Source organism: Rhinopithecus bieti, unplaced genomic scaffold (genome assembly GCF_001698545.2).
Source record: "Rhinopithecus bieti isolate Rb0 unplaced genomic scaffold, ASM169854v2 scaffold_17010, whole genome shotgun sequence".
Classification (NCBI taxonomy): domain Eukaryota; kingdom Metazoa; phylum Chordata; class Mammalia; order Primates; family Cercopithecidae; genus Rhinopithecus; species Rhinopithecus bieti.
This window is the reverse complement of record NW_016808932.1, coordinates 1784573-1810115: the sequence shown is the minus strand read 5'-3', so window position 1 is coordinate 1810115 and position 25543 is coordinate 1784573. Positions and strand designations below refer to the sequence as shown.

The window sequence follows — 25543 nt, the reverse complement described above, 5'->3', positions numbered from 1 at the left end:
TATGTGGCCCAGGCTGGTTGTCTTTTTTCTTTTTTTCTTTTTTTTTGAGATGGAGTCTCGCTCTGTCACCCAGGCTGGAGTGCAGTGGCGCGATCTCGGCTCACTGCAAGTTCCCCCTCCCGGGTTCACGCCATTCTCCTACCTCAGCCTCCTGAGTAGCTGGGACTATAGGCGCCCGCCACCATGCCAGGCTAATTTTTGTATTTTTAGTAGAGATAGGGTTTCACCATGTTGGCCAGGCTGGTCTTGAACTCTGGACCTCAAGCTGTCCTCTGCCTTGACCTCTTAAAATGCTGGGGTACAGGCATGAGGCACTGTGACCAGCTACCATGTATCTTTCATATCTTTTAAATTTGGAGCCATATGAATGCCTTTCCCGGTAGAAACAGAATTAAAATGTGAAAAATGGCAAGCTCACAAACAATACCAAACCACACAGAAACAAAGTCAAGGTCCACATCCGAGGATAAGCAGTCCTGTCCTCGGCATCCCAAGTTCTCCAGCCACGGCGGCTGATTTCCATCACGACACAGTTTAGGGTTTAGCTTTCCTCCCCTCAGCTTCCCACCTGGGAGGGGTCAAGAAGGCATGGGAAGCAGTGGTACCAGCTTGGCCTCAAGCACTTACCTGCTCCTTCTCTGAATATGGGTTGTTGAGGACGACAGGCACATTGCCCTTCCCCCATAGGTCATTGAAGACTCGGTCGTTCTCCACACCGAGGGGCAGAGGTTTGTGTGATTTGCCGTCCAAATCTCTGAAAGGCAAGGTGGGGCAGGTGAGGAAGGGGACATCAGGAGGGACTGCTAGTTGCTTTGATCTGGAAGTCCTGAGTCTGTACAGAACCTCAGTGGCTCACTCACATAACTCATTATGAGCCAGCAAGCTTTGGGTACCCAGCCCGCTGCTTCATAAACATCAACAGTGACACGTGGGAAGGCAGTTCCGGGTGTCAATCACAAAGGGAGTGCATCCAAGGGGACTTTGACAGCTGGCATATCCCTATCTTTGTGGACATCATTTCAGGATGGCAAGGAGAAGGATTTTGCCTGTCCCGCTCCCTTCTTCATTCCATGGATCTGGGAACACAGGAGGCCTGTTTCTTAGTAATAGTCCATGTACCATGAACCCCTGGACAACTTAATGCTCATGACACCTACCAGTGGAAAAAGTAGGAGGCAGGAAGGATAGAAAGGTCCTGTGGGCTTTGGGTAATAAGTTATTCTGACCCTAAGACTTTTGGCTTTGAACAATAGCAGCTCAGGACAAACAGAATGATTTGGAAAATAAAGGGAACATAATGACAAAAATAATAATACTATTAATAAGGACAGATAGCATTTATTAAGCACTTACTATGTGCCAAGCACTTTACATGTGGGTTTTAAAAAATTATTATTCTATTTATATTAGACACGGGTTCTCCCTGTGCTGGCCAGGCTGATTTCTAACTCCTAGGCTCAAGCAATGCCCCTGCCTCAGCCTCCCAAAGTGCTGGGATTACAAGCGTGAGCCACCATGCCTGGCCATGTGTTTTAGTGCATTTAACTCTTGTGACAACCCTTTGAGACAGGAGTGACTGTTTTTTTTTTTCCCAGCCTTGTCCTGTCATCCCAGCTGGAATACAGTGGCACAATCACAGTTCACTGTAGCCTTGATCTCCTAGATTCAAGTGATCCTCCTGCCTCAGCCTTCTGAGTAGCTGGGACTACAAGGGTGTACCACCATGTCTGGCTAACTTTTTAAATTTTTTGTAGAGATGGGGTCTCACTATGTTGCCCAGGCTGGTCTCGAACTCCTTGGTTCAAGTGATCCTCCCACCCCAGCCTCCCAAAGTACTGGGATTACAGGCGTGAGCCACTAAGCCTGTCCAGGAATGATTGTTAATCAGCATTTTACGGATGGGGTAAGGGAGACAGAGAGAAGCTAAGTTGCTCAAGGTCACACAGTAGCAAAGCCTAGTATTCCAGCCCAGTCATCAGCCCACTCATTTAGAATGACAATCCATTCTAAAGTAGGGGTTGTCACTGTCATCATCATCACCACCACCACCACCATCACCATCATCTTTATCACCACCACTACCACAGTCATCACCATAGCCACCATCATTCTCATTGTTACCATCATCATTATTGTAATCATCATCATCTAACTTGCCTCATCAGCCTCCACCATAATCACCATCACCATAATCACCCTCATCATTGTCATCATCAACCTCATCATATCCTCATCTTCATGATCAGTGCCATCACCTTCATTAGCAGCATCACCATTATCACCATCCTCTTCCTCCTCTTTGGCATCATGACCACACCAGCATCTTCATGACCACCAGCATCATCCTCACAATCATCACGTGAGGAAACTATAGTTCAGAGTGGTTAAGTCACTAGCCTAAGTCACACAGCTAGTGATGGTGGATTCAAACCCAGGCTTGTTCTGGATGCTAGAGCCTGACATTTTTTGGAGACAGTCTTGCTCTGTTACCCAGGCTGGAGTGCAGTGGTGCAATCCTAGCTCACTGCACCCTTGATCTCCTAGGCTTGAGCGATCCTCCCACCTCTGCCTCTCCAGTAGCTGGGACTACAGGCATGCATCACCCTACCTGGCAATGTTGTAAATTTTTTGTACAGACAGGGTCTCACTGTGTTGTGCAGGCTGGTCTCAAACTCCTAAACTCAAGTGATCCTCTTGCCTGCCTCAGCCTTCCAAAGTGCTGGGATTACAGGTATGAGCCACCAGGCCTGGCCAGAATCTGACTTCTTACTCACTAAGTTTTCCTGGCTTCCTGTCCCTGAACTCTAACAGGCTCAGGATGAGGTGATCTCAGCTAGGTTCCACAAGCTGGCCACCCTCTGAGATGGAGATAGGAGTGGGCACCAAAATCCAGATGGCCTCATCAGACCTGCCTTACTCTCTGAGTCCTTCTATTCTCCAAGTACTGCCCTCCTACTTCCCAACAGCCTTTCTCCCTTTGGCTCTCCTATCCAATTTGACTCTGACCATGGCCTCTGTCTGTGTCTAACTGGGCAATGCAGCTTGCCCTGTGGCTCATCTTGGTTTGGGTCCCAGGCATTAAGACTGGCCGTTGTCTCGCCTTCTGTTCTATGTTCCTAGCTTTGGGGACTCCTCTATCCCCCAATCTGGTACAATGACAGTCATCTTGGATGAACCAGAAGCCACGGTCCAAGCTCTGAGAGCGAGACCCCCAGTGACCCCTCCAGCAGCTCCCTCTGGGCCACTCAGATGCCCTGCCTGCAGTGTTTCACGTCATCCCTGAGGCCCACGTCAAAGCTACTTCCGCCCTTCTGCCTGGAGAGGTTTGCAATTCGTCAGAGGGAACATTCTGTTTCACCCTCTTTAAAATGTCACCAAAACATACCCAGAGTGGCTCTTGATTACAGGCATTTCCCAAGTTAACGGTTACCTACATGATCATAAACAGAAGCATCGTCTGCTGAGAGTGCTGCTCTAAATGTCACTCAGTTCCCTTTCAGCTCTGAAACTACTGATCCTACATCACATGACCATAAGTGAGGATTCAGCAGAGAAGGGAGGAGGTTAAAGTATTTGGAGCCTCTATAACATTCCAGGTACTTGCACAGAAGTTATTCCATTTAATTTCAACAGACATTAAAAGTCCCCATTTCACACATGAAAAAACTGAACCCAGAGGGGTACGTAAGTTTCCCAAGACCCCATTGTCAGCATATAGTACAGCTGGGATTTGAAACTAGGTGTGACTGATGAGCTGCCAAGATCCTTCCTTTTTTATTTTATTTTTTGAGACAGAGTCTCACTCTGTTGCCCAGGCTGGAGTGCAGTGGCGTGATCTCGACTCACGGCAACCTCTGCCTCCCAGGTTCAAGCGATTCTCCTGCCTCAGCCTCCCACATAGCTGGGATTACAGGCGTGCACCACCACACCCAGCTAATTTTTGTTTTTTTTTAGTAGAGATTGGGTTCCTTCATCATGTTGGCCAGGCTGGTCTCAAACCCCTGACCTCAGGTGATCCGCCTGCCTTGGCCTCCCAAAGTGCTGGGATTACAGGAGATCCTTCCTTTTTTAAAACAGAGATAGGAAAAACTGGTTAGGATGCTCACTCTAAGCCAGAGGCTACAGAGCAAGTAACCCAACATCTCCTGTGGAGTGAAGCCAATTTACAAAAATTACAAGGTACAATTACCCAGGCAATTTGGAAATGATCACATGGGTTGTCTTATGTGAATTTGCAGAGAGAGTTTCTTTTACCATCATTCTTTTTTTTAATCCATTAAGACCTTTGTTTAAATAATGCAGTTGAAGTGTTTTGCCAACTAAAACTTAATTTTGGAGTCCTGTGTGACGGGCATACACATTTTTATTATTATTATTATTATTTTTAGATGGAGTCTTGCTTGTCGCCCAGGTTGGGGTGTAGTGGCGTGATCTCAGCTCACTGTAACCTCCATTTCCCAGATTCAAGTGAGTCTCTTGCCTCAGCCTCCCTAGTAGCTGGGATTATAGGTGTGCGCCACCACGCCCAGCTAACTTTAAAAATTTTTTTTTTAATTTTTAGTAGAGACAGGGTTTCACCGTGTTGGCCAGGCTGGTCTTGAACTCCTGGCCTCGAGTGATCCACCCAGGAAGGATATTTTTAATACGGGATCATGAGAAACATCCAGGTTGAACTATTTTGCTTCCCTTCACCCAGAAGCAAAATCAGAAGCAGATTTAGTTCAATTCTCAACCCACAATCTGTCAGTGATAACCAGGTCTGAAGGAAATATCTGGCTTATCACCACAAATCTGTTCAACCTGGATCCACCTGTTTGCTGGGGTTGCAGGAGCAGTGTAGCATGCTGGTTAAGGATGTGGCTGTGGATTGGGAAGAACTGGGTTCAAGTCCTGGCTTTGCTGGTTATAAACTATGCAACTCTGGACACTTCACCTGTCTCAGACTCAGTGTATTCATCTGTTAAATAGGGTCAATAATATCTGCAATGATTAAAGGAGGTAAAGCTTATGATACTTAGCAGTGTGGCACCTGCTATCACTCTTACTGCTTATGGAGGATCAGAAAGAAAGAGAAAGAAACTTCTAGCTCTGTGTAGAACAGTGACTATTCCTCTATGCCATCTCTGTCTAGTAGAACTTCCTGCGATGATGGAAATGTCTCATATCTGCACTATCGCATATTATAGCCGCTAGACACATGTGGCAATTGAGCATTTGAAATGAGGTTATTGTCATGGAGGAACTAAATTTTTAAGTTTTATTTAACTTGGATTGATTTAAATTTAAAGAGCCAAATGTGGCTTAAGGCTGTATTGTCAGACAGTGCAACCACCGGAAACCTGAAGGCTCCAAAGACTGGGAATTGAAGGCATACATGGCTCCAATCAGGGGGCATCTTTGCTGGGGGTCTACACTCAGACACTTTCTAAGCTGCCATGTCTTGTTCACGGAACCCAGGAATTCGGTAATTCTCTACTTCCCTTCCAGACTCCTGCCTCCTATCATTCTTGGCCCTGATCTCTTGACTCCTCCCTCTTCCCGAGGAGCACACCGTGTCCACCCTTAAGTTTATACTTAAGCTCCCCAGGTTGCTCTTCCATATTCCCTCTGCTGAGAGCCAACTCCTGCTCAGCCTTGATGGCCCACTTCATGTCCCACCTGTCCTGGGAATTTAATGAGATCAGGCATGTAAAATGCCTAGTACATAATCAGCACTAACTAAACATGAGTGATGTATATTTCCACTTAGAACTAAGAAAACTGATGCCCAGAGAGATTAGGTAATTTGTCAGAGGTCACACAGCAGGCAACAAGAGCTTGCAGATGAGATGTCTCTTCATTGTTGTCCCAGCTGAGAGTCACTGTGTATAGGGCTTATGCGGAGGGCCTCTGGGAGGGCAGCATTCGGTTGGACCTCATATCTGAGAAGAACCTCAAACTTAGATGTTAGATGTTCTCTCCAAATGGGGTAGATGTGTTGAATATATTCATTCATATATAAATTTAGTAACTCTGTTGTATTATTATTATTTCGAGACAGAGTCTCACTCTGTCACCCAGGTTGGAGTGCAGTGGCACGATCTCAGCTTACTGCAAACTCCTGGGTTCAAGTGATTCTCTTGCCTCAGCCTCCTGAGTAGCTGAGATTACAGACGTGTACCACCACGCCTTGCTAATTTTTGTATTTTTAGTAGAGACAGAGTTTCACCAGGTTGGCCAGGCTGGTCTCCAGCTCCTGACCTCAAGTGATCCATCTGCCTCAACCTCCCAAAATGTTGGGATTACAGGTGTGAGCCACTGCACCTGGCCTGTTTCATTATTTATTCACTAAAAATATATTGGGAGCTCACAGAAGGAGATGGACAGGGCCTCTTTTGACTTCTGAGATGTCTGGATGGTAACTCCCCTTTAACAGAGCTCATGAGTCTTGGTCTTGCCCAGCTGCCTGGAATAATCTCAGTTTAGATTAGAGTTTCTCTACTTCCACACTACTGGTATTTGGGGCCTGATAATTTCTTATTGCCGGGGCTGTCCTGTGGATTGGAGGATGTTTGAGCAGCATTCCTGGCCTCTGCACACTAGATGCCAGTAGCAACCCTATCCTCAAAGTCATCACAACCAAAAAATGCTTCCAGATATTGCAAAATGCCCCCTGGGAGGCAAAATTATACTCCTACCCATGGAGAGGCACTCTCAGTGGTTTAGATGTGGCTGAGCATCTCAGCGTGACGCTTCCAAGTTCCTCCCCATCCTTGCTCTATGCTCACCCAAGGATCTGCAAGGACTTATTCACCAGCTGTCCCTTGTTCCCAGATGGAATTGACGAGCTCGCCTTCACTAAATGGCCCTCACCCACCCCTCTCAGGTGTCCTTCTCCGTCTGGAAAAGCCATCCCCCAGTGAGCCTGGCATTCTGGTGGCCAGTGTTCCCAGGGCTATCACGTGATCACATTTGGTGGTTCTCAAACTCCAGGGTGCATCCAAATCAACTGAGGGGCTTGTTAAAATTCAAATTCCTGGCCAGGCATGGTGACACATGCCTGTAATTCCAGCACTTTAGGAGGCCGAGGTGGGAGGTTCACTTGAGCCCAGGAGTTCCAGACCAGGCTGGGCAACAAAGTGAGATCCTGTCTATATACAAAGTAAAAAAATTAGCTGAGCGTGATGGCGCTTGCCTATAGTCCCAACTACTGGGGAAGCTGAGGCAGGAGAATCACTTGAGCCCAGGAGGCTGAGACTGCAGTGAGGTAAGGTTGCGCCACTGCACTCCAGCCTGGGCGACAGAGACAGACCCTGTCACACACACACAAATCCCCCTCAGATTTCTGAGCTCTCCTCCTAGAGAGTTTGAGTAGTGGGTCTAGGAGGGAACCCTAGAATCTGCATCATCAGAAGCACCCCAGGTGGTCCACGGACACACTGGGAGACCCATTTCGCTGGGAGCTCTCTGGCCCAGGCTCTAGCAGTAGGCAGCAAGGTTCTTTCTGGGTTAGAGATGTCAGCCTCCCTATCTCCTTTCCTTTTTTCACCACCATCCTCCTATAAGGCCAGATGTGGAGTTCTGCCTCCCTCCTGGTAAGTATTTTCTATGCTTTCTGGCGAGAACAAAACTAAATTCTTTTTTCTTCCACTTCAATAGCTGGATGGTTGTACCCAAGCCAAAAGTTGCTCGTGCATCTCTAAACCTTCTGAGAATCTTTGCCAGATCCTTCCAACTGTGGCTTCCTAAGAACCAGGCCCCCCAACCTCTTGCACGGAAGGAAAAGGGGTCCTGGGCTTGATTTCCCAGGAAGTTTGAACGTTGGTCGATTGGCCTGATGCTGAGCACTTACAGACCCTGAGGATCTGGGAGGGGAGCAGGTGGGCCAGGCCTGTGTGCTGGGCACAGGGAGACGGGGGCTGCTGCCTGTTCCGGCCAACCAGACAAGGAGGCTGCCGAGGAGCAGCTGGTGCTGGCAGGAGGCCCTGACCACATTTTTCAGCAGACACCACACTCTCTCTGACTCCTGCTTCTCCTGGCCCTGCATGCTCCAACAGCCTTGGTTTCTGCCTCCACCTGGTCTGGAATGCTGGGAGCTAAGTAGGAAGTAGGAAGTAGGAAAAAGGAAGTAGGAAGACTTGGAGGCTGTGGAGGCCGGGGCTGGGGTCTCCGCAAAGCTTTTCTTCTAGAATTCATCATGCTTAGAGTGGGAGGAATGGGAAGTTCTTGTTAAACAGAAAAGTATGCTTTATTATTATGAGTTTTAGAGACAAAGTCTCGCTGTGTCACCTAGGCTGGAGGACAGAGGCATGATCATAGCTCACTGCAGCCTTGAACTTCTGGGCTCAAGTGATCCTCCTGTCTCACTTTCCTGAGTAGCAGGGATTACAGGCATGCACCACCATCCCTCACTAATTTTTAAATTTTTTTGTAGAGACGGGGTCTTGCTATGTTGCCCAGGCTGGTTTTAAACTCCTTGGCTTAAGCAATCCTCCTGCCTTGGCCTCCCAGTGCTGGGATTACAGGCGTGAGCCACCACACCTGGCCAAAAGTATGCTTTCAAGAGGAGGAATTCTACCATGAACGCTGCAGCTGGGAAGTGAGGAGAGGGCCTTTGGGCTCCGTCACAATCATGACTTAATTGTTAATATCACCAAAGGTTGGCAGGATTCTCAAACTCAGGTGTCTGCAGAAGACAGGCTGGTGAGGATGATATGTGGACTGGGCTGTCTGGATGCTGCAGGATGAGAGACCCCACGGTGGCCCCTTTCCAGCTTCTGCCACTGGTTGCCTCACAAGGATGTAGACTCTGTATTAACAGTTCTTTGGAATTTTTTAAGAGGCTGGAGAGTGATTTCACCACAAATTCACTATTCCGGAAAACTGCAGGTCAAATAAACTCATGGGAGAACTGTGTGTGCTCCTCAACCTTGTTTGCAACCCTTGCCCTAATAGGATGTTTTGAGTTCCTCTCTTTGGAGGAATGTTCCAGAGAGGTGGAGTTCCTACGATCCAGGTGTGGTCTGACTTGTGATGAGCGTACCAGCCACTGGCCCTCACGAGGAACCTGAACGCTAGTTCTGGAAGAAATCTTAAGGCTCACGTGGTCCACATCTCATTTTTACAGATGGGAAAACTGATGCCCAAAGAGGTCAAAGGGCTTTCCTAAAGTACATAGCTGGTGAGTGGTAAAGTGGAAGGAGGGGTTAGAAGCAAGGTCAGTGGACTCAGTCCAGTGAGACCTCATAGGGATGGCGGCAGGGATAGCCACTGGTTAGCTCAGGGCCGGGCCAGAGCATTGCTCCATGGTGTTGGTTAGATGAGTGTGGTAGACTGAATAACAGCCCAAGGATCTCAGATCCTAATCCCTTGAACCCGTATATGTTTCCTTGGATGGAGAAAGGGTCTCTGCAGATATATTGTGATGTTAAAGATCTTGAGATGGGCAGATTCCCTGGGGTTATCTCTGTGGGCCCTCAATGTAATCACATGTCTTAATAAGAGGGCTACAGAGGGAGCTCTGACTACAGAGGGGATGTCACCACGGAAGCCAGATGCTCTGTTCCTGGTTTTGAAAATGGAGGAAGGGGCCACAAGCCAAAGGATGCAAGGAACGCAGCTTTAGACCCTGGAAGAGGCAAGGAAATGAGTTCTCTTCAAGAGCCTCCAGGAAAGAACACAGTCCTGCTGATACCTTGATTTGATATCAGCCCAGGGAGACCACTTCAGACTTAAGACTGTCAGAATGATAAGGGAATAAAGGTGTATTGCTTTCAGCCACCAAGTTTGGGGTGATTTGTTATGCAGCCATAGGAAGCTGACACAATGAGTGAATGGGGGCGGGGACAGGGATGACAGTAGGGTGGTTGATGAGCCCACCCATGTGTCCAGCCTCACTGCCCACCACTCTCCCCCTCCACTCACTATGCTCAAGTCCCTCGAGCTTTCTGTCCTTTGCACGTTCCCACCCGGTTCCTGTCTCAGGGCCTTTGCTCCTGCTGTGCCTTCTGCTAGGAACACCCTTTCCTAGATGTCACATGGTTGGTATCTTTGGCCTCAGTAAAAATGTTGCCTTTTCAGAAAGCCCCTTCCTGACTCCCCTATCTAATGCTCTACCACACCCCAAGCCACTTTTCTTCAAATCACTGTTTTATTTCCTTCATAGCATGTACCACTATCTAAGACGACTGCATTTGTCTACTTATTTATTTATTTATTTAGAGACGGAGTCTCATTCTGTTGCCCAGACTGAAGTGCAGTGGCATGGTCTTGGCTCACTGCAGCATCTGCCTCCCGAGTTCAAGCGATTCTCCTGCCTCAGCTTCTTAGGTAGCTGGGATTACCTCGCCTGGCTGATTTTTGTATTTTTAATAGAGACAGAGTTTCACCATGTTGGCCAGGCTGGTCTCGAAATCCTGACCTCAAGGGATCCGCCCGCCTCGCCCTCCCAAAGTGCTGGGATTACAGGCATGGGCCACTGCACCCGGCCTATTTATTTTTGATTTCTTGTCTCTGATATGATTCTCCAAGGGCAGAAGTTCACCATGGAATTCCCAGGGCTGAGTACAGTGTCAGGGCAGAATGGATGCTCAGTAAACATTCATTCCATGAAAGGCGGTGAGAAGCCCCCTGGTTACCCATCATTTTTGGTGGGTGGGCAGGCTTATCCCATGGTTATTCCTCAGAATAAAGGGCCAGGTACCCACCTGGCAAGACAGCAGGGACACAGATGGGGAGAGGGTCCAAAGCGAGAGTAACCCCGGGAAGGGTGGATGGGGAGCTGCTTACGTTCAAGTGGGTAAGATCAGAATAAAAGGTGGAGATTCAGGTTGAAGGCTAAGTTGCTGGGCTTAGTTCCTTAATTGAAATATACCCCAGTAGAAGGATTCCAAGCTCTGAGATACATCAAGTGCACCCTGGAGGAGTGCTTCTGACTCAGACAGTCCTGGAATCAATACTGCCATCAGTCATGCTGAGGTCAGTTCTAATGGAGAGTTCTAACTAGCGTGAGTCCTCTAAACAAAAACTGAGCCAGTCAGTCATCTTCCCTGCTGTAGAGAAAGCCATGGGGGAACAGACTCCTTCCTTCCTTCCTTCCTTCCTTCCTTCCTTCCTTCCTTCCTTCCTTCCTTCCTTCCCTCCTTCCTTCCTTCCCTCCCTCATTCCCTCCCTCCCTCTTTCCTTCCCTCCCTCTCTCCTTCCTTCCCTCCCTCTATCCTTCCTTCCCTCATTCTCTCCTTCCTTTCCTCCCTCTCCTTCCCTCCCTTCCTCCCTTCCTTCCTTCTCTCCCCTCCCTCCTTCCTTCCCTCCTTCCTTCTCTCCTCCCTTCCCCTTCTCCTTCCTTCTCTCTCTTTTTCCTTCCTTCCCTCCCTCTCTTCTTCCTCCCCTTCCTCTCTCCTTCCTCCCCTTCCTCTCTCCTTCCTTCCCTCCTTCTCTCCTCTCCCTCTCTTCCTTCCCTCCCTCTCTCCTTCCTTCCCTCATTCTCTCCTTCCTTCCCTCCCTTCCTTCCCTCCCTCCCTCCTTCTCTCCCTCCTTCCTTCCCTCCCTTCATCCCTTCCTTCCTTCCCTCCCTCCTTCCCTCCCTCCTTTCTTCTCTCTTCCCTTCCCTTTCTTCTTTCCCTTTTTCCTTCCTTCCCTCCCTCTCTCCTTCCTTCCCTCCCTCTCTCCTTCCTTCCCTCCTTCTCTCCTCTCCCTCTCTCCTTCCTTCTCTTCCTCCCTCCTTCCTTCCCTCCCTTCTTTCCCTTCCTCTTTCCCTTCTTCCTTCCCTCCCTCTGTCCCTCTTCTTCCTTCCCTCCTTCCTTCCCTCCCTCCTTCCTTCCTTCCCTCTGTCCCTCCTCTCCTTCCTCCCTCTGTCCCTCCTCTCCTTCCTCCCTCTGTCCCTCCTCTCCTTCCTCCCTCTGTCCCTCCTCTCCTTCCTCCCTCTGTCCCTCCTCTCCTTCCTCCCTCTGTCCCTCCTCTCCTTCCTCCCTCATTCCCTCCCTCCCTCTTTCCTTCCCTCCCTCTCTCCTTCCTTCCCTCCCTCTCTCCTTCCTTCCCTCATTCTCTCCTTCCTTCCCTCATTCTCTCCTTCCCTCCCTTCCTCCCTTCCTTCCTTCTCTCCCCTCCCTCCTTCCTTCCCTCCTTTCTTCTCTCCTCCCTTCCCTTTCTTCTTTCCCTCTCCTTCCTTCCCTCCCTCTCTCCTTCCTTCCCTCCTTCTCTCCTCTCCCTCTCTCCTTCCTTCTCTTCCTCCTTCCTTCCCTCCTCCCTTTCTTCACTTCTGCTTTCCTCCCTCCTTCTTTCCCTTTTCTTTCTCCCTTCCCTCCTTCCTTCCTCTCTCCTTCCCTCCCTCCTTCCTTCCCTCTCTTCTTCCCTCCCTCCTTCCTTCCCTCCCTCCTTCCTTCCCTCTCTCCTTTCCTTCCTTCCTTCCCTGTCCCTCCTCCCTTCCCTCCCTCCTTCCCTCTCTTCTTCTTTGCCTTCCTTCCCTCATTCCTTTCCTCCCTCCTTCCTTCCCTGCTTCCTTTCTTTCTTCCTTCCCTCCTTCTTTCATCTCTCCTTCCCTCCCTCCTTCCTTCCCTCCCCATTTCCTTCCCTCCTCCCTTCCCTATCTCCTTCCTTTCTTCCTTCCTTCCCTCCTTCCCTCCTTTCTTCATGCGTTCTTCCTTCCCTCCCTCCCTCCTTTAAGGCCTACTCTGGGGTCAAGCTTGGAACTAAATGATGGGGATTCAGAGAGGAATAGAATGTGGCGCTTAAATGGTGAGACCATGGGTGGGAACCAGCCTTGGATGAAGGATGGGCTTTTTCATCCCATCCTTCACCCTCTCTCCACCTGTGTTCCTGCCATGTTGTCAGGTGGGCACCCAGCCTTTTATTCGGAGGAAGAGCCATGGGATAAGCCTGCCTGCCCACCAAGGTTGCAGTGAAGAAGAAAGGGCATGAGGACCACAGAGCAAATGAAGAGGCTCTTCCATAAATGGGGGAGTCCCTCCTGTTGCTTGAATGAAGCGGGGTCGTGGGCATCCCTCAGGGTGACCTGCATTCGCTACAACAGGCCAGGGGCACTTTCTTTAGTAGATGGCACCCAAGGTCTCAGTTTCCCTTTCAGATGCTGAGAAAATATTCCAGTGTCCTAAAAAACGTGACGGCTAGAAGCCAAGTGCACTGTGGCCAACCGTGCAATCTAGAAAGTCAGTAGAGGCCAAGCGTATGAGTTTGGGGTCAAGTCCTGGCTTTGCTACTTGCTAGTTGTGTGATCTGGGACAAGTGACCATACCTCTCTGAGTCTTGTTTCCCCATCAGGAAAACAAAGTGCTGTGCATAGAAAACGACTTAACTGACATAGAGACTGTAGTATGGAGCCAGACTCACTTCTAGTGCTCCATAGAGATTAACCAGCCTAATAATTATAAAACTTAGGCTTCCCACAGAAGGAGCTTTCTTCTCTGCCTCCGACAACTGAGTTGATTCTCTGGAGTTGAAATTGACTTCTGTTCCCCCCGTCACATTCTCTTGCTTAGTGTCCCTTTAATTTTTATTTTATTTCATTTTATTTTATTTTATTTTGAGACAGAGTGTAGCTCTGTCACTCAGGATGGAGTGTAGTGGGGCGATCTCAACTCCCTGCAACCTCTGCCTCCCAGGTTCAAGTGATTCTCTTGCCTCAGCCTCCCAAGTAGCTGGGACTACAGGCATGCACCACCACATCTGGCTAATTATTATTATTCTTTTTTTAGTAGAGATGGGGTTTCGCCATATTGGCCAGGCTGGTCTTGAACTCCTGACCTCAAGTAAGCCACTTGCCTCAGCCTTCCAAGATGTGGGAGTAAGGCATAAGACACCCACCTGGCTTGTCCATTAAGTTCTAGACACTCACTATGAGGCTTCTAGGTGGAACCAGGAGAGCACCCTGTGGCTGGTGCTGTGTGACCCTAGGAAAGTTGTTTACCTCTCTGAGCCTCGCCCTCATCTATGAAAGTAGGCTGAAACCACACACCCTCCTTACGGGGCGGAATTCAGACACTCTCAGAAGAGGCTGACAACTATTGTGAAGGGACTTTGTAAGTAACCAAGTGCCCTATAAGTGGGAGGGGTTATCACAGCACAGGGCGAGGCTGACCTGCTGGTCCAGATGGACGCTGGATCGGGAACCTTGGCCTCTTTGGAACCCTCCTTCAGGGCAGCAAGCTGAGTAACCTGGATATTCTCTTACATGCAGCATTTTAAAGTGACCGCTCCAGCCAGGTGCGGTGGCTCACGCCTGTAATCCCAGCATTTTGGGAGGCTGAGGCAGGCGGATAATTTCAGGCCAGGAGTTTGAGACCAGCCTGGGCAACCTGATGAAACCCTGTTTCTACAAAAAAAAATAAAGAATTAGCTGGGCATGGTCCCAGGTACTTGGGGAGCTGAGGTGGGAGGATCACTTGAGCCCAGGAGGTAGAGATTGCAGTGAGCCATCATGGCGCCACTGCACTCCAGCCTGGGCTACAGAGCAAGACTCTGTCTCTAAACAAATAAACAAACAAACAAATAAATAAAAGTGACTGCTCCCAAGTACAGAAGGTGCTGAAACTTTGGGATTCACTACCTCCCTTCCTCAAACCCCCTCGTATTGCTGCCACTGCCTGCTGGAGCCACCTTCCTCCTGGGATGAAGGGATAAGACTGTCTTTAAACATCACTTCTCCTCCCAAATAAGTGCCACCATCCCGAAACTACAGGGACGCCCCATGGGGGAATGGAAGAGATGTGGCAGGAGATTAAGCCTGTTTCCAAGAGGAAAGAAAGAAAGAAAATGGGGACAACAGAGCAGGAGAGACAGGGCACTGCTGAGAAGCAGTGACAGCTCCCGCCTCAGCTTGGCCCCCCGACTGGCAGGTGCGCCCTGGATCTGGGGCTCTGGGCCTGGTGGGCTTCACTGTCACCCAAGCCAGTGGGTTTTCTCGGGCCAGTGACTTCACCCAGCATCCAGGATGCCAGTGCTGATGTCCACCCCTACATGCAGCCTGGATTGAGAGGTCACTGGCAGGAGGAGCATTTTCCAAGCAACCATGTGCTCTAAGCGGCTTGAATCAAGCCAGGACTGCCTGTCACAAGAGTGACCCCGAAAAACATTCTTGCTCTGGGATTCCAATTCCTGACTTGGGACACCGATGCCTAAAGAGGTCCTTATTTCAGCCCCTAGGAGGCCATTTGGCAATTTGTGGAGGTAGTTTTGGTTGTTACAAGGATGCAGGTGGAGGTGCTCCTGGCACTGTAGTAGGAGGGAGGTGGCATTAGGGGTGGTGGCCATCCTGCAACACCAGGAACATGAGGGAAGAGAGTCTTGCATGCCACACGATCTCCAGGACTTCACACATATAAAAGACAAGCTTATATTCCTGGACTGAGATCCCAACTCTCTCCTGTATAAATACGGCTTTAAAACAGACTGAATTTTCCATGCAGTAAATCTACTGGGTAAATTAAGGAAAGATGGATTTACCCATTGCTTTCTCAGGAGTCATTCACCATTTTGGAAAATCGCATCACCAAGGCGACGCTGCTCATGGCATTTGAGTTGCCAGAACAACACACCTGTGTCAGTCTCTGCTTCTGACGCTGTTGTGTTTGCAGCAATTCTATGTTTAGGCGCAAACATCTGACCATTCCAGTGCGGGCGTGTCTGAACGCTGATATGTTAAATTACAGGCTTTTTGAAATTATAAGTTATTTTTATGAGGTCCCCTTCATTTAATAGTTAATGGCATTTTATTAGATTTTAAAAATAAGAAGTGCGAGTAGGTTATATGATCCATGAGTTAGTAAAGACACTTAAAAATATGTGTTAAGAAATGGAGGTGCTGGCCGGGCATGGTGGCTCACTCCTGCAATCCCAGCACTTTGGGGGGCCGAGACGGGTGGATCACCTGAGGTCAGGAGTTCAAGACCAGCCTGGCCAACATGACGAAACCCTGTCTCTATTAAAAATACAAAAATTAGCCAGGCGTGGTGGCGCATGCCTATAATTCCAGCTACTCAGGAGGCTGAGGCAGGAGAATTGCTGGAATGTGGGAGGCAGAGGTTGCAGTGAGCCGAGATCATGCCACTGTACTCCAGCATGGGCAACAAAGCGAGACTCTGTCTCAAAAAAAAAAAAAAAAAGAAGACAAAAAAAAAGAAATGGGGGGGCTTTGAGTGCAAGCCATTGAGCTAGGAGGACACGCACTATTATTAAATATCACTCATCCTTAGAAGCCCTGTACTTGCTCTAAGCCACCTTCTCCAGACCTTGTCTCTCCTCTGAAGCAGGCTTTTTGGCTGCTTTTGGGCAAACCACCTCATCACGGTCACAGTTGAGATGGGTGACTAGTGGGAGGACTGCAAGGGATGAGGGAAGCTGAGAGCTTGGATACAGCCTCCTGAGTTGGGAAAATAGGTCTGCAGGGGCATCCATGTCAGGCTGGCTTGTCTCGCCCTCTTGCTTGGGGAAACAAAGACAGGAGACTATTTCCTGAGATGGCGTTTGGAGAGGAACCCCTTGGTGCCTGGTGACACGAGGGCTCCCATGAAGTTCTCCGCATCACACCCAAGCCTAGAGTTCTGCACCAAGCCTCGTGTCCCAGACTGTCGGCTGGGGGAGAGGATCAAATGAACTCCTTGGAGGGGAAGGACCCAGCTCCCAGTTCTGGAAAGGAGGTTGCACTGGGATCCTCTGGGGGACATCTCCACATCGCATACAGAGGTTCAGACTCCTGGGGTTCTGGGGGTGTGGCTGAAATAGAGCCCCCGGGAATTCTGATACTCACCCCTCCATGCCCACCCCATGCCCAGTTGAGAATTGCAATCAAGTGCATGGGACACTAGATACAGCTAGGATTCAGCTGCCCATGGGAAGGGGACTCTGCTTATATAAGGTAAGACAGAGCTCCCATTCCACACTGGTGCTGCTCTTCTCAGGAGAGGGAGCAATAAGGGAAAGGGAGCACTGAAGGACAGCAAGGGTGGTAGAGGATTGTGAGGCAGAGGTGGTGCTTGGGGGCAGCCTTTTGGTAGGGACACTTCCCAAAGCCTCCTGGCAAACAAGGCCAATGCCTTCTGTTCTGGATCCTACAGCTGCCTTAGAATTTAACTCCATGGCATGAGCTGGACTGCTGGGAGACACAGCAGGGCCTCAAGATGCCACCTCCACTGGATGTGCTGCTGGAGGGACCTAGGGGCAGTGGCAGCTCCCTGAGGCCTGCGTTCCAGCCTGGGAGGCCTCCTGTGCTAGTTGTGAGTGACTCAGCCTTCACATCTCCCCTAGTCAGCTGAATCCCGAAGACTGATCCCTAGCTATCCACTCTGGAAATGGACATCCAATGCCACAGAGTTCCCCATGCATGCATCAACCTCACTGAGATGTCACACCATGCTGTGTGTATCTGGACCGAGACTCTTGGTCTTCCTCCTCCTGGGGATGAGGACCAAAGGTGCAGGGAGGACTCCGGGCTGTCCCCAGGGAGTATACAGAGGAAAAAAGAAGTAGGTTGGAGGGAAGAGGCTTAAAGGGAGGCCTGTGACCCTGGTTTTCCCTCTGCCCAGGGACTTGTGATAGAGCCCCTGTCTTACTCCTTGGGGGGCTCTGGGGTCTTGATGGAATGGGCCCCATTTTTGTCCAGGTGTGAGAAGTTAGGAAAACTCTGATGCACTGGCAGACTGAGGTGGGCTGCCACAGACTGAGGGGCCACCAAAGTGCAGTGTGGGAGGAAGGCTGCATCCCATGCAGCACCTCAAACATGTTAAGCACACTCCCACCTGAGGACTCTGCACAGGCTCTTCTGTCTACCTGGAGTGCCCATCCCCTCTCCCACCCCTTGGAAAGCTCCCAGACTCCCTCTCTCCCTTCCTCCAGGCATTTAATTAATTAATTATGAGACGGAGTCTCGCTCTGTGGTCCAGGCTGGAGTGCAGTGGTATGATCTCAGCTCACTGCAACCTCCATCTCCCAGGTTCAAGCGATTCTCCTGGCTCAGCCTCCCAAGTACCTGGGATTACAGGCACCCACCACCACGCCTGGCTAATTTTGTATTTTTAGTAGAGATGGGGTTTCACCATGTTGGCAGGTTGGTCTCAAACCCCTGACCTCAGGTGATCTGCTCACCTCGGCCTCCCAAAGTGCTGGGATTATAGGCGTTAGCCAGCTTGCCCGGCTGTATTTAAATGTTGCCTTCCTAGTGAGACCTGCTCTAGCTTCCCTAGTTAAAAGTTCTCAATATTTCTGATCCCATCCTTGCCTCCCTTTTTTTTTTTTTTTTTTGAGATGGAGTCTCTCTCTCCTCTCGCTCTGTTGCCCAGGCTGAAGGGTAGCAGTGCAATCTCAGCTCACTGCAACCTCCGCCTCCCAGGTCCAAGTGATTCTCCTGCCTCAGCAGCCTGAGTAGCTGCGACTACAGGCATGTGCCATCATGCCCAGCTAATCCCTTCCCCGCTTTCTTTATCTCCTTTACATATATCCCTAACAGACGGTCACATATCGCTTAACCACAGGGACACATTCTATGAAATGCATCATTAGGCAGTTCAGCCATTGTGGGAACATCGCAGAGTGCACTTACACAAACCTGGATGGGACAGCCTACTCCACACCACACCGAGGCTATACGGTGTAGCCTATTGCCTCCAGACTATGAACCTGTACAGCATGTGACTATAGGGAATGCTGAAGGCAACTGTAACACAATTGTAAGAATTTGTGGATCTAAACATATCTAAACATGGAAAAGGTACAGTAACAATACAGTTTTATAATCTAATAGGATCCCTGATACATAAGTGGCCCTTTGATGACTGAGACATCATTATGCATCTATAGCACATGACCTCATTACATATTTTATATATTTATCTTATTTATCACCAGTCCTCCCCACTAGACTGTAAGCTCCCCAAGGGCAGGGGATTTGTTGATTTCATTCATTGCTCCACCCTAGAGCATAGGACAGTGCCTGACACACAGTAGGTCCTCGATGAACATTTGTTAAATGAGTGAATGCAGGGTCCTGGGGAGCTACCTTAATCCAGGCCCCCAGGTTGTCGGGGTGGGGGGAGGCGGAATGTTCCTGAAGATCTCTAAGTGCTCTGAGGACACTTTGGCGTTCTTGGGGAAAGGGTTGGGAAATCTTGGCCTGGATTTTTTGGTGGCCCCAGACTGAGCCTCCCTCTGAGTATGCCTAGACCCACCCTGGCAGCACTGGGGACTGTAGCATCAGTGCCAGACCTAAGATGCAAATGGAAGGGGGACAGAGAAACTTCTCTCTGTGCTTAATCTCCTGATCCATTATTCTCTGACCGCCTGGCCCAGCCGCTGATTTCTCCCCAGAGAAGGAGCTAGCATCACCCACTCTGCTGCCAGCTCTCCTCCTGCAGAGAATTGAAAACATTCATCTGGTAAACATAGAGGGCTGGTACCCAGTTCTTTAAGTTCTCGTCCCAGCTCTCACATAATCCCAGCAAGACTGCGGTTTTTGGGAACTGGGGCCAATTCTAGACTTTGATTCCCTTCTCCTCCTTTAGAATTTTACACATTCTGGACTGGCTGCAATGAGGAGAAAGCTGATTTAGGCTAATGGTTGCCCCAGGCTCAGCAATTCCCTCCTGTCTTCCAAGGGGTTTTGCAGAGCTACACACCCCAGGGTGCCATGCACACATGCCTCCCACTTGCTAGGCAACCTCAGGAAGGGCAGCCTCCACTCTGAGCCTCTGTCTTCTCACTTGTGAAACACAGATTGTAAAAATGCAAGTTCCTGGGTTCCTGGAGGATTATAGGGGATAAAGATGAGAAGACACACTGTCCACTACCATGATGATTAATTCGCTCTGGGTTTTGTGACAAGAGAAGCATCCTAGAAGCCATGCCCTCTGGCCTCTTGCGAATGTAATTTTAAGTGAAGATCAAGGGGGCCGTCAAGTGGGAATGCACATACAGGTGTCTGAGACAGCCCAGGTTGGCTTCTGGGCTGTGAGGCTGAGTCTCAATGGACGCAAATGTACACACACAAGCATGCGCACATGCACACACACACACACACACACCCCTGTGGAGCTTACCTGTCCACCTGGATTCCCATATCTTTCATCTCTGTCTTGGCAGGTGCCCCTCCCTTGACCCCTCTGCTCCCACTGGTGAGAAGGTTCAGCACAGGCTCTATCTCCTTGAGCAGTTCATTGTTCTCCCCTCTGCCTTGGAGGCCGACTCTGGCTGCTTTCTTTGCAGGGTCCTGGCCTGGGGCCTGGGGCCAGGCCGTTGGCATGGGGGAGCGAGCCAGCCTCCTGCCCATCGTCTTGGGCATGCTGAGGCCCATTCCCAGGACCCGAGGCCCCATCCACTGCCAGGGGTTGTTCTTTGCCGGCCGATGGCTGGTGGGACAGATCCACAGCTTTGGTTGGGGGACCCAGGGGCTGTGTCACCCGGATGGTTTTGGGGGTCCCATCACCTGTAAAGGTGGTCTCCAGGTGCGTGGTGAAGCCTTCAGGGCCCCTCAGAATGAGGACCACGTGGGTCTCGGAGGCAATGCCTCTGAGTACCTCCAGGGCGCTGTCATAGCTCAGGTCCACCAAGGGCCGGCCGTTGACCGCAAGAATGATGTCTCCAGCCTGGATGAGGCCACTCTGCTCCGCGGCGCCCCCACGAATCAGGTCGGAGATGATCACGGGTGGCTTACTGACCCGCTCCTTCACCAGGAATCCCAGGCCCCCAACTTTGCGCTTGAAAAGACGAACAGAAATGACATTGGGCTGGATTTGCTGAACACCGAACATGTGATCCTCCATGGTAGCCAGCTTCCAAGGGGTCCTGTCTGAAGACCTCACGATGCTATCAGGCCAAGATGATTTCACCAGGAGGAGCCAGGCTTCAGGCTATGCCGAGAGCAGGAGCCGGGGTGACAGGTGCTGACAAGGCTTCAGCCCTCTCTGTCTTTGACGTCAACTCAGCGTCACCCACTCATGGCTGGTGGCCCGTCGGTGGCATGATTTCCTGCGTCCGCCTCTCTCCTTATTCTCTAAGGAAGTGATGGTTGACCAGGCAGACGTCAAGAGAGGCGGTGGGATGTGTCCCTAAGCCACAGGTCAGGCAGAGAGGGGAGGAGACGCGTCTGGTGGCTGTGTCTAGAAGTGACGCATGATAGATGTGAACTATTCTCTGGGTATCTTCACTGCCAGCCTGTTAGATGCGGATCAGATCTGAGGCATCATGAGCTGAAGAGGAAGAACAGGAAGGGGATGAAAAGAATTTTACAAAAAGAGATTGAAGTAGAGTGCCCAACACCACCTTGAAAACTGAGATAGAAAACGCAGCCAACTGACAAAGTCTAGCCACAAGACACTCCAGAATTTCAAGCCAACCTAGAAACAAAATCCTTCTTCCTGGAAGAGCCACCTTTCCTAGTTAGCTGCAAAATACCTAGTTTCACTTCCATGATCAACGCCCTCTGGGACGAAAGGGTCTCCCTGGGTAAACCACGGACATTCAGCCCCAGAAATCAAGTGACAAGAATCAGAAAACTTCTCTTATCTCTTTCCCACCACGAGAAGTCATCAGTCCAACTTGTCAAGCATTCTAGTTGCTCTCTGTGTCTTGTATACATTTTCCATCCATAGCTCAAGGGCTCAGCTGGCATGGATTTTTGGGCTCTCTTTTCCAGCCGCTCCCAAAGCCCAGTGGAACAGGAATGACACTGCCTTTCATGGACCCAACGATGACGAACGTCAGTTGGCTTTCATAACCATTTTTATAATTATTAGCTTGTTCCATGTTCAAAAGGATAGGCTGAGTCACACTTCAAACATGAATACGAAGAAGATGGGTCCACACAAAATTGTGGAAGACAATTTTACTACACACACAGCTGAAACCCTGATGGAGAAACCTTAGGAAGAGTAGATTTTATACTCCTAAGGGAAACATAGGAACATTGCAGGTACTCAATGAATATTAGTTGACTGAAGAAAGAAAAACCCCAAAGACTAAACACGGCAGACACTTTCTGAGCACGTTCGCTCTTAACACATGTATTTTTTATTTCTCCTTTGATCCTAATGATAACTCCTCAAAAGAAGAGGAAAGGGAAGCTTGGGAAGGTTCAGTAACTTGTCCAAGGTCGCACAGAGAATAATGGCAGGGGGAGGGTTTGACCTTGAGCCTGAGCTTTTAAACTTATACTCTAACTCTTCTAAATTTACACTCTAGGATGGGTATGGAGACTCACACCTGTAATCCCAGCATTTTGGGAGGCTAAGGTGGGAGGATCGCATGAGCCCAGGAGTTCGAGACCAGCCTGGGCAACATAGCAAGACCCTGTCTCTATTTATTAAAGAAAAAAAAAAAAATCAGGCCGGGCACAGTGCCTCACACCTGTAATCCCAGCACTTTGGGAGGCCAAGGCAGGTGGATTATCTGAGGTCAGGAGTTCGAGACCAGCCTGGCCAACATGGTGAAACCCCTACCTCTACTAAAAATACATAAATTAGCCAGGCATGGTGGTGGATGCCTGTAATCCCAGCTACTCGGGAGGCTGAGGCACTAGAATCGCTTGAAACCAGGAGGTGGAGGTTGCAGTGAGCTGAGATTACACCACTGCACTCCAGCCTGGACAACAGAGTGAGACTCTGTCTCCCTCACCCCCCCAAAAATCAAATCTATATTCTAGTTACTTTCTTAACTCCTAACTTTTTCCCTGAAATGCTGGCATCTTCCAAGTCACTGACTCCCTCAGGCTCAAAGAAATGGGGTCTGGTTGGGGTACCAAAGGCCAACAGGGGGCCCAGCTGGAGATGCTGTGGCCTAGGTGAGGGGCGAGTACCTGTAGCATGTACTCACATGCACAGTGTGGCACGTCTGGGGTGGGGCAGGTGATCTGTGGGTGTGGGTAGGGTGGGAAGTAGCCCCCAATCCCTACCCGTGATTATCAGTTTGTTCCAAGTTCAAAAAGATAGGTTTGGTCACACTACAAACATCAATACCAGCAAGATGGGTAGGAGACATCAGAGAACCCTTCCTTCTCTTTCCCTACCCCCCACTCAAGTGCTACTTCCATCTATGTCCCAAAGCCCCTTCCTGCCAGCATCCTCACCACGCTTCAGCACCAGGAGGGAGCCCCCATCTGCCATGACTAACAAACTGACACTCACTTCCTTGTTTCCCTTTTAGCGACTTCCCAGGGTCACCCCAGGGCTGAGGCAGCTGACAAGCTCCTGCTGCGTCTAAGAGCAGGAGGTGGGTGCAGAGACCCCCCCCTCCGAAGGAGGTGCCACCTCCTGGAGCCCCTCAATGGGGGGTGTGTGTGTGGGGGGGATAATTAGCAAGTTCAGCCTCCCCTTTGCAGCCTGCATTACGTAACTCCGCCAGCCCCTCTGTGTGGGTGAGGAAATAATGAATCCCCAGGCCCAGCCCGGGCTACATTCTCCATCTGGCATTGCTGTGTGTGTGTGTTTCTCTCTGTGTATCCATGCGTCGCCTGTGTGCTGTGTCATTTCTCTGCTGTGTGTGGCCCGGGTGTTGACTGGCTGAGTGTCTTTTGGCATCTTGCTGCTGGGGTTCTGGTTTGCAGGGAAACCCATCCAGGACTGTGCTGCGCCCTTCTCTCTCCTTGCTTCCTTAACCCTCCCTGAGACCCACGTCCTCCAGGTACCAAACCCAGGATGCTCACTGTTTAGTTGGTGGCAGAGACAGCCGGGACCTCCAGAGCTCTCCTGAGCATCCTGTTTGGCATCAGGGCTTAATTCTTTATTAAAAGAAGCAACTGAAAGGTGACCTCTTGGGGAGGCAAGGCCCCCAAGCTCACTTCCTCCAGACTCTGGCTTGGGCCAGACCTTACTAAAGGACAGAGGTGGGAATTAGCCTTTGGTGTACTTTGCTTAAGGAAAAAAGAAAACAGAAATGAAGCAATTGGCAACGGCCCCTGGCCACTCTCAGCACGTTCTTCTTTCTCTGCTGTGTCCTACAATCAAGGAGGGCTCTGGGCTGGTGCTTGGGAAATTGGTGTGCTGTTTCTCTCTCACACCTTGGCCATAGAAAGGAAACTTGATCTTTGGAAGGAGTTGGAAAGAAGCTGGGCTGGGGAGAGGCAGATATATTTTTTGTCTGCTGAGAGACAGAGACACAGAGAGGGAGGCAGACAGCAAGCCCTGGGTCTGAGCTCTGGGTTCTGAGTGCTCTTCATTGTCAATCATCTTCTTCTTCTTCTTCTTCTTTTTTTTTTTTTTTACAGAGTCTCATTCTGTTGCCCAGGCTGGAATGCAGTGGTGCGATCTCAGCTCACTGCAACCTCCGCCTCCCGGATTCAAGCGATTCTCTAGCCTCAGCCTCCTGAGTAGCTGGGATTACAGGCTCCTGCCACCACACCTGGCTAATTTTGTATTTTTAGTAGAGACAGGGTTTTGCCATGTTGGCCAGGCTGGTCTCAAACTGCTGACCTCAAGTGATCTGCCTGCCTCGGCCTCCTAAAGTGCTGGGATTACAGGCGTGAGCCATTGCACCTGGCTGTCAATCATTATCTTAATAACAATTCCACATGACTTTCTCTGCCTCCCTTTCCTCCCGCAAAACATCCTCATCTATCATATTTTTCATCCTTGTCCCGACCAACATCAGGTTCAGCTGTCCCCGAACTTTACAGATGAATAAATTCAGCTGCTATAAGGACACCCACTTGTCCCGGTTTTTGAATGTCCAGTTTCTGTGAGGCTCTGTAGGGAGAGCTGGCTGCCTCCTGCTCCAGGGAAGAGTTTTAAAGTCCTTCCTGGCTCTATCCGGGTGTTTCTGGGTGAGTTCTTTATTTTCTCTGAACCTCAGTTCCCTTATCTGTAAAATGCGGTCATTTGTAAGCACCTCGTCTCTGAGTAACGGGGAGGGTTAAATTAAACAGTAAATGCAGGGAACTTGGCAATGTCATAGAGTAGTGAGAGCTCAGAAAAGTGGCTTCCTATTATTGTTATGTAATAGATAACGATTCGGACTTCCTGGCTTTTAATTCAGTGCACTTTCTACTCTGTCACTGTCCAGCCAAAGGTACTTCGGGCTCCATGTAGAAGGGGGCCCTTCCCTTGAAATCACACTGAGCCATCTCATGCCGGTCTGGGTGGGAGGGCACCGTCTACGGAGAGACGGCCGCTGGACAGAATCCCCTGACAACCCTGCCTCCACCCTCGGGAACAGGGATTTTAAACAAATCACATATGCATGCTTGCCAGGGTACATACCATGGAAACAATACTTAGACCCAAGCCTCATTCAAGTAGTTTAGTGGCTTCGGGTGTATTTATTTCATTTACCTTGCTTTGAGGAAATTAGTAGCTGACTATCGGGGATGCCTGCCAGTGACAGGGAGGAAGCCCAAATAGGCCAGCGTCTGCTACTCCCTCCTCTCTGTGCGACCTTGGCCAAGCCCCTCTCCACCCTGAACCTCATTTCTGCAACTGAAGGAAAGGGAACAGCAGCAGCCTCCTGTGGTTGCAAGCTTACTGTGTGCTAAGCATTGGTGCCTGAGCCCTCTGCATAGGGGTTTTATTTAATCGTTACAGACACCATAGGATATATATATATATATATATATATATATATATAGAGAGAGAGA

General features: G+C 49.8%; 1 protein-coding gene across 1 annotated transcript in view; it reads right to left on the bottom strand.

The window, feature by feature from the left end:
- The window catches only part of NOS1 (nitric oxide synthase 1), a 140919-nt gene that overhangs the window by 86947 nt on the left and 28429 nt on the right, over positions 1-25543 (bottom strand). The window contains 3 exon segments of the mRNA XM_017887872.1: positions 628-754; positions 20019-20201; positions 20203-21167. Of these exon segments, the coding sequence (XP_017743361.1) occupies positions 628-754; positions 20019-20201; positions 20203-20741 (849 nt within the window). The 5' untranslated portion in view covers positions 20742-21167.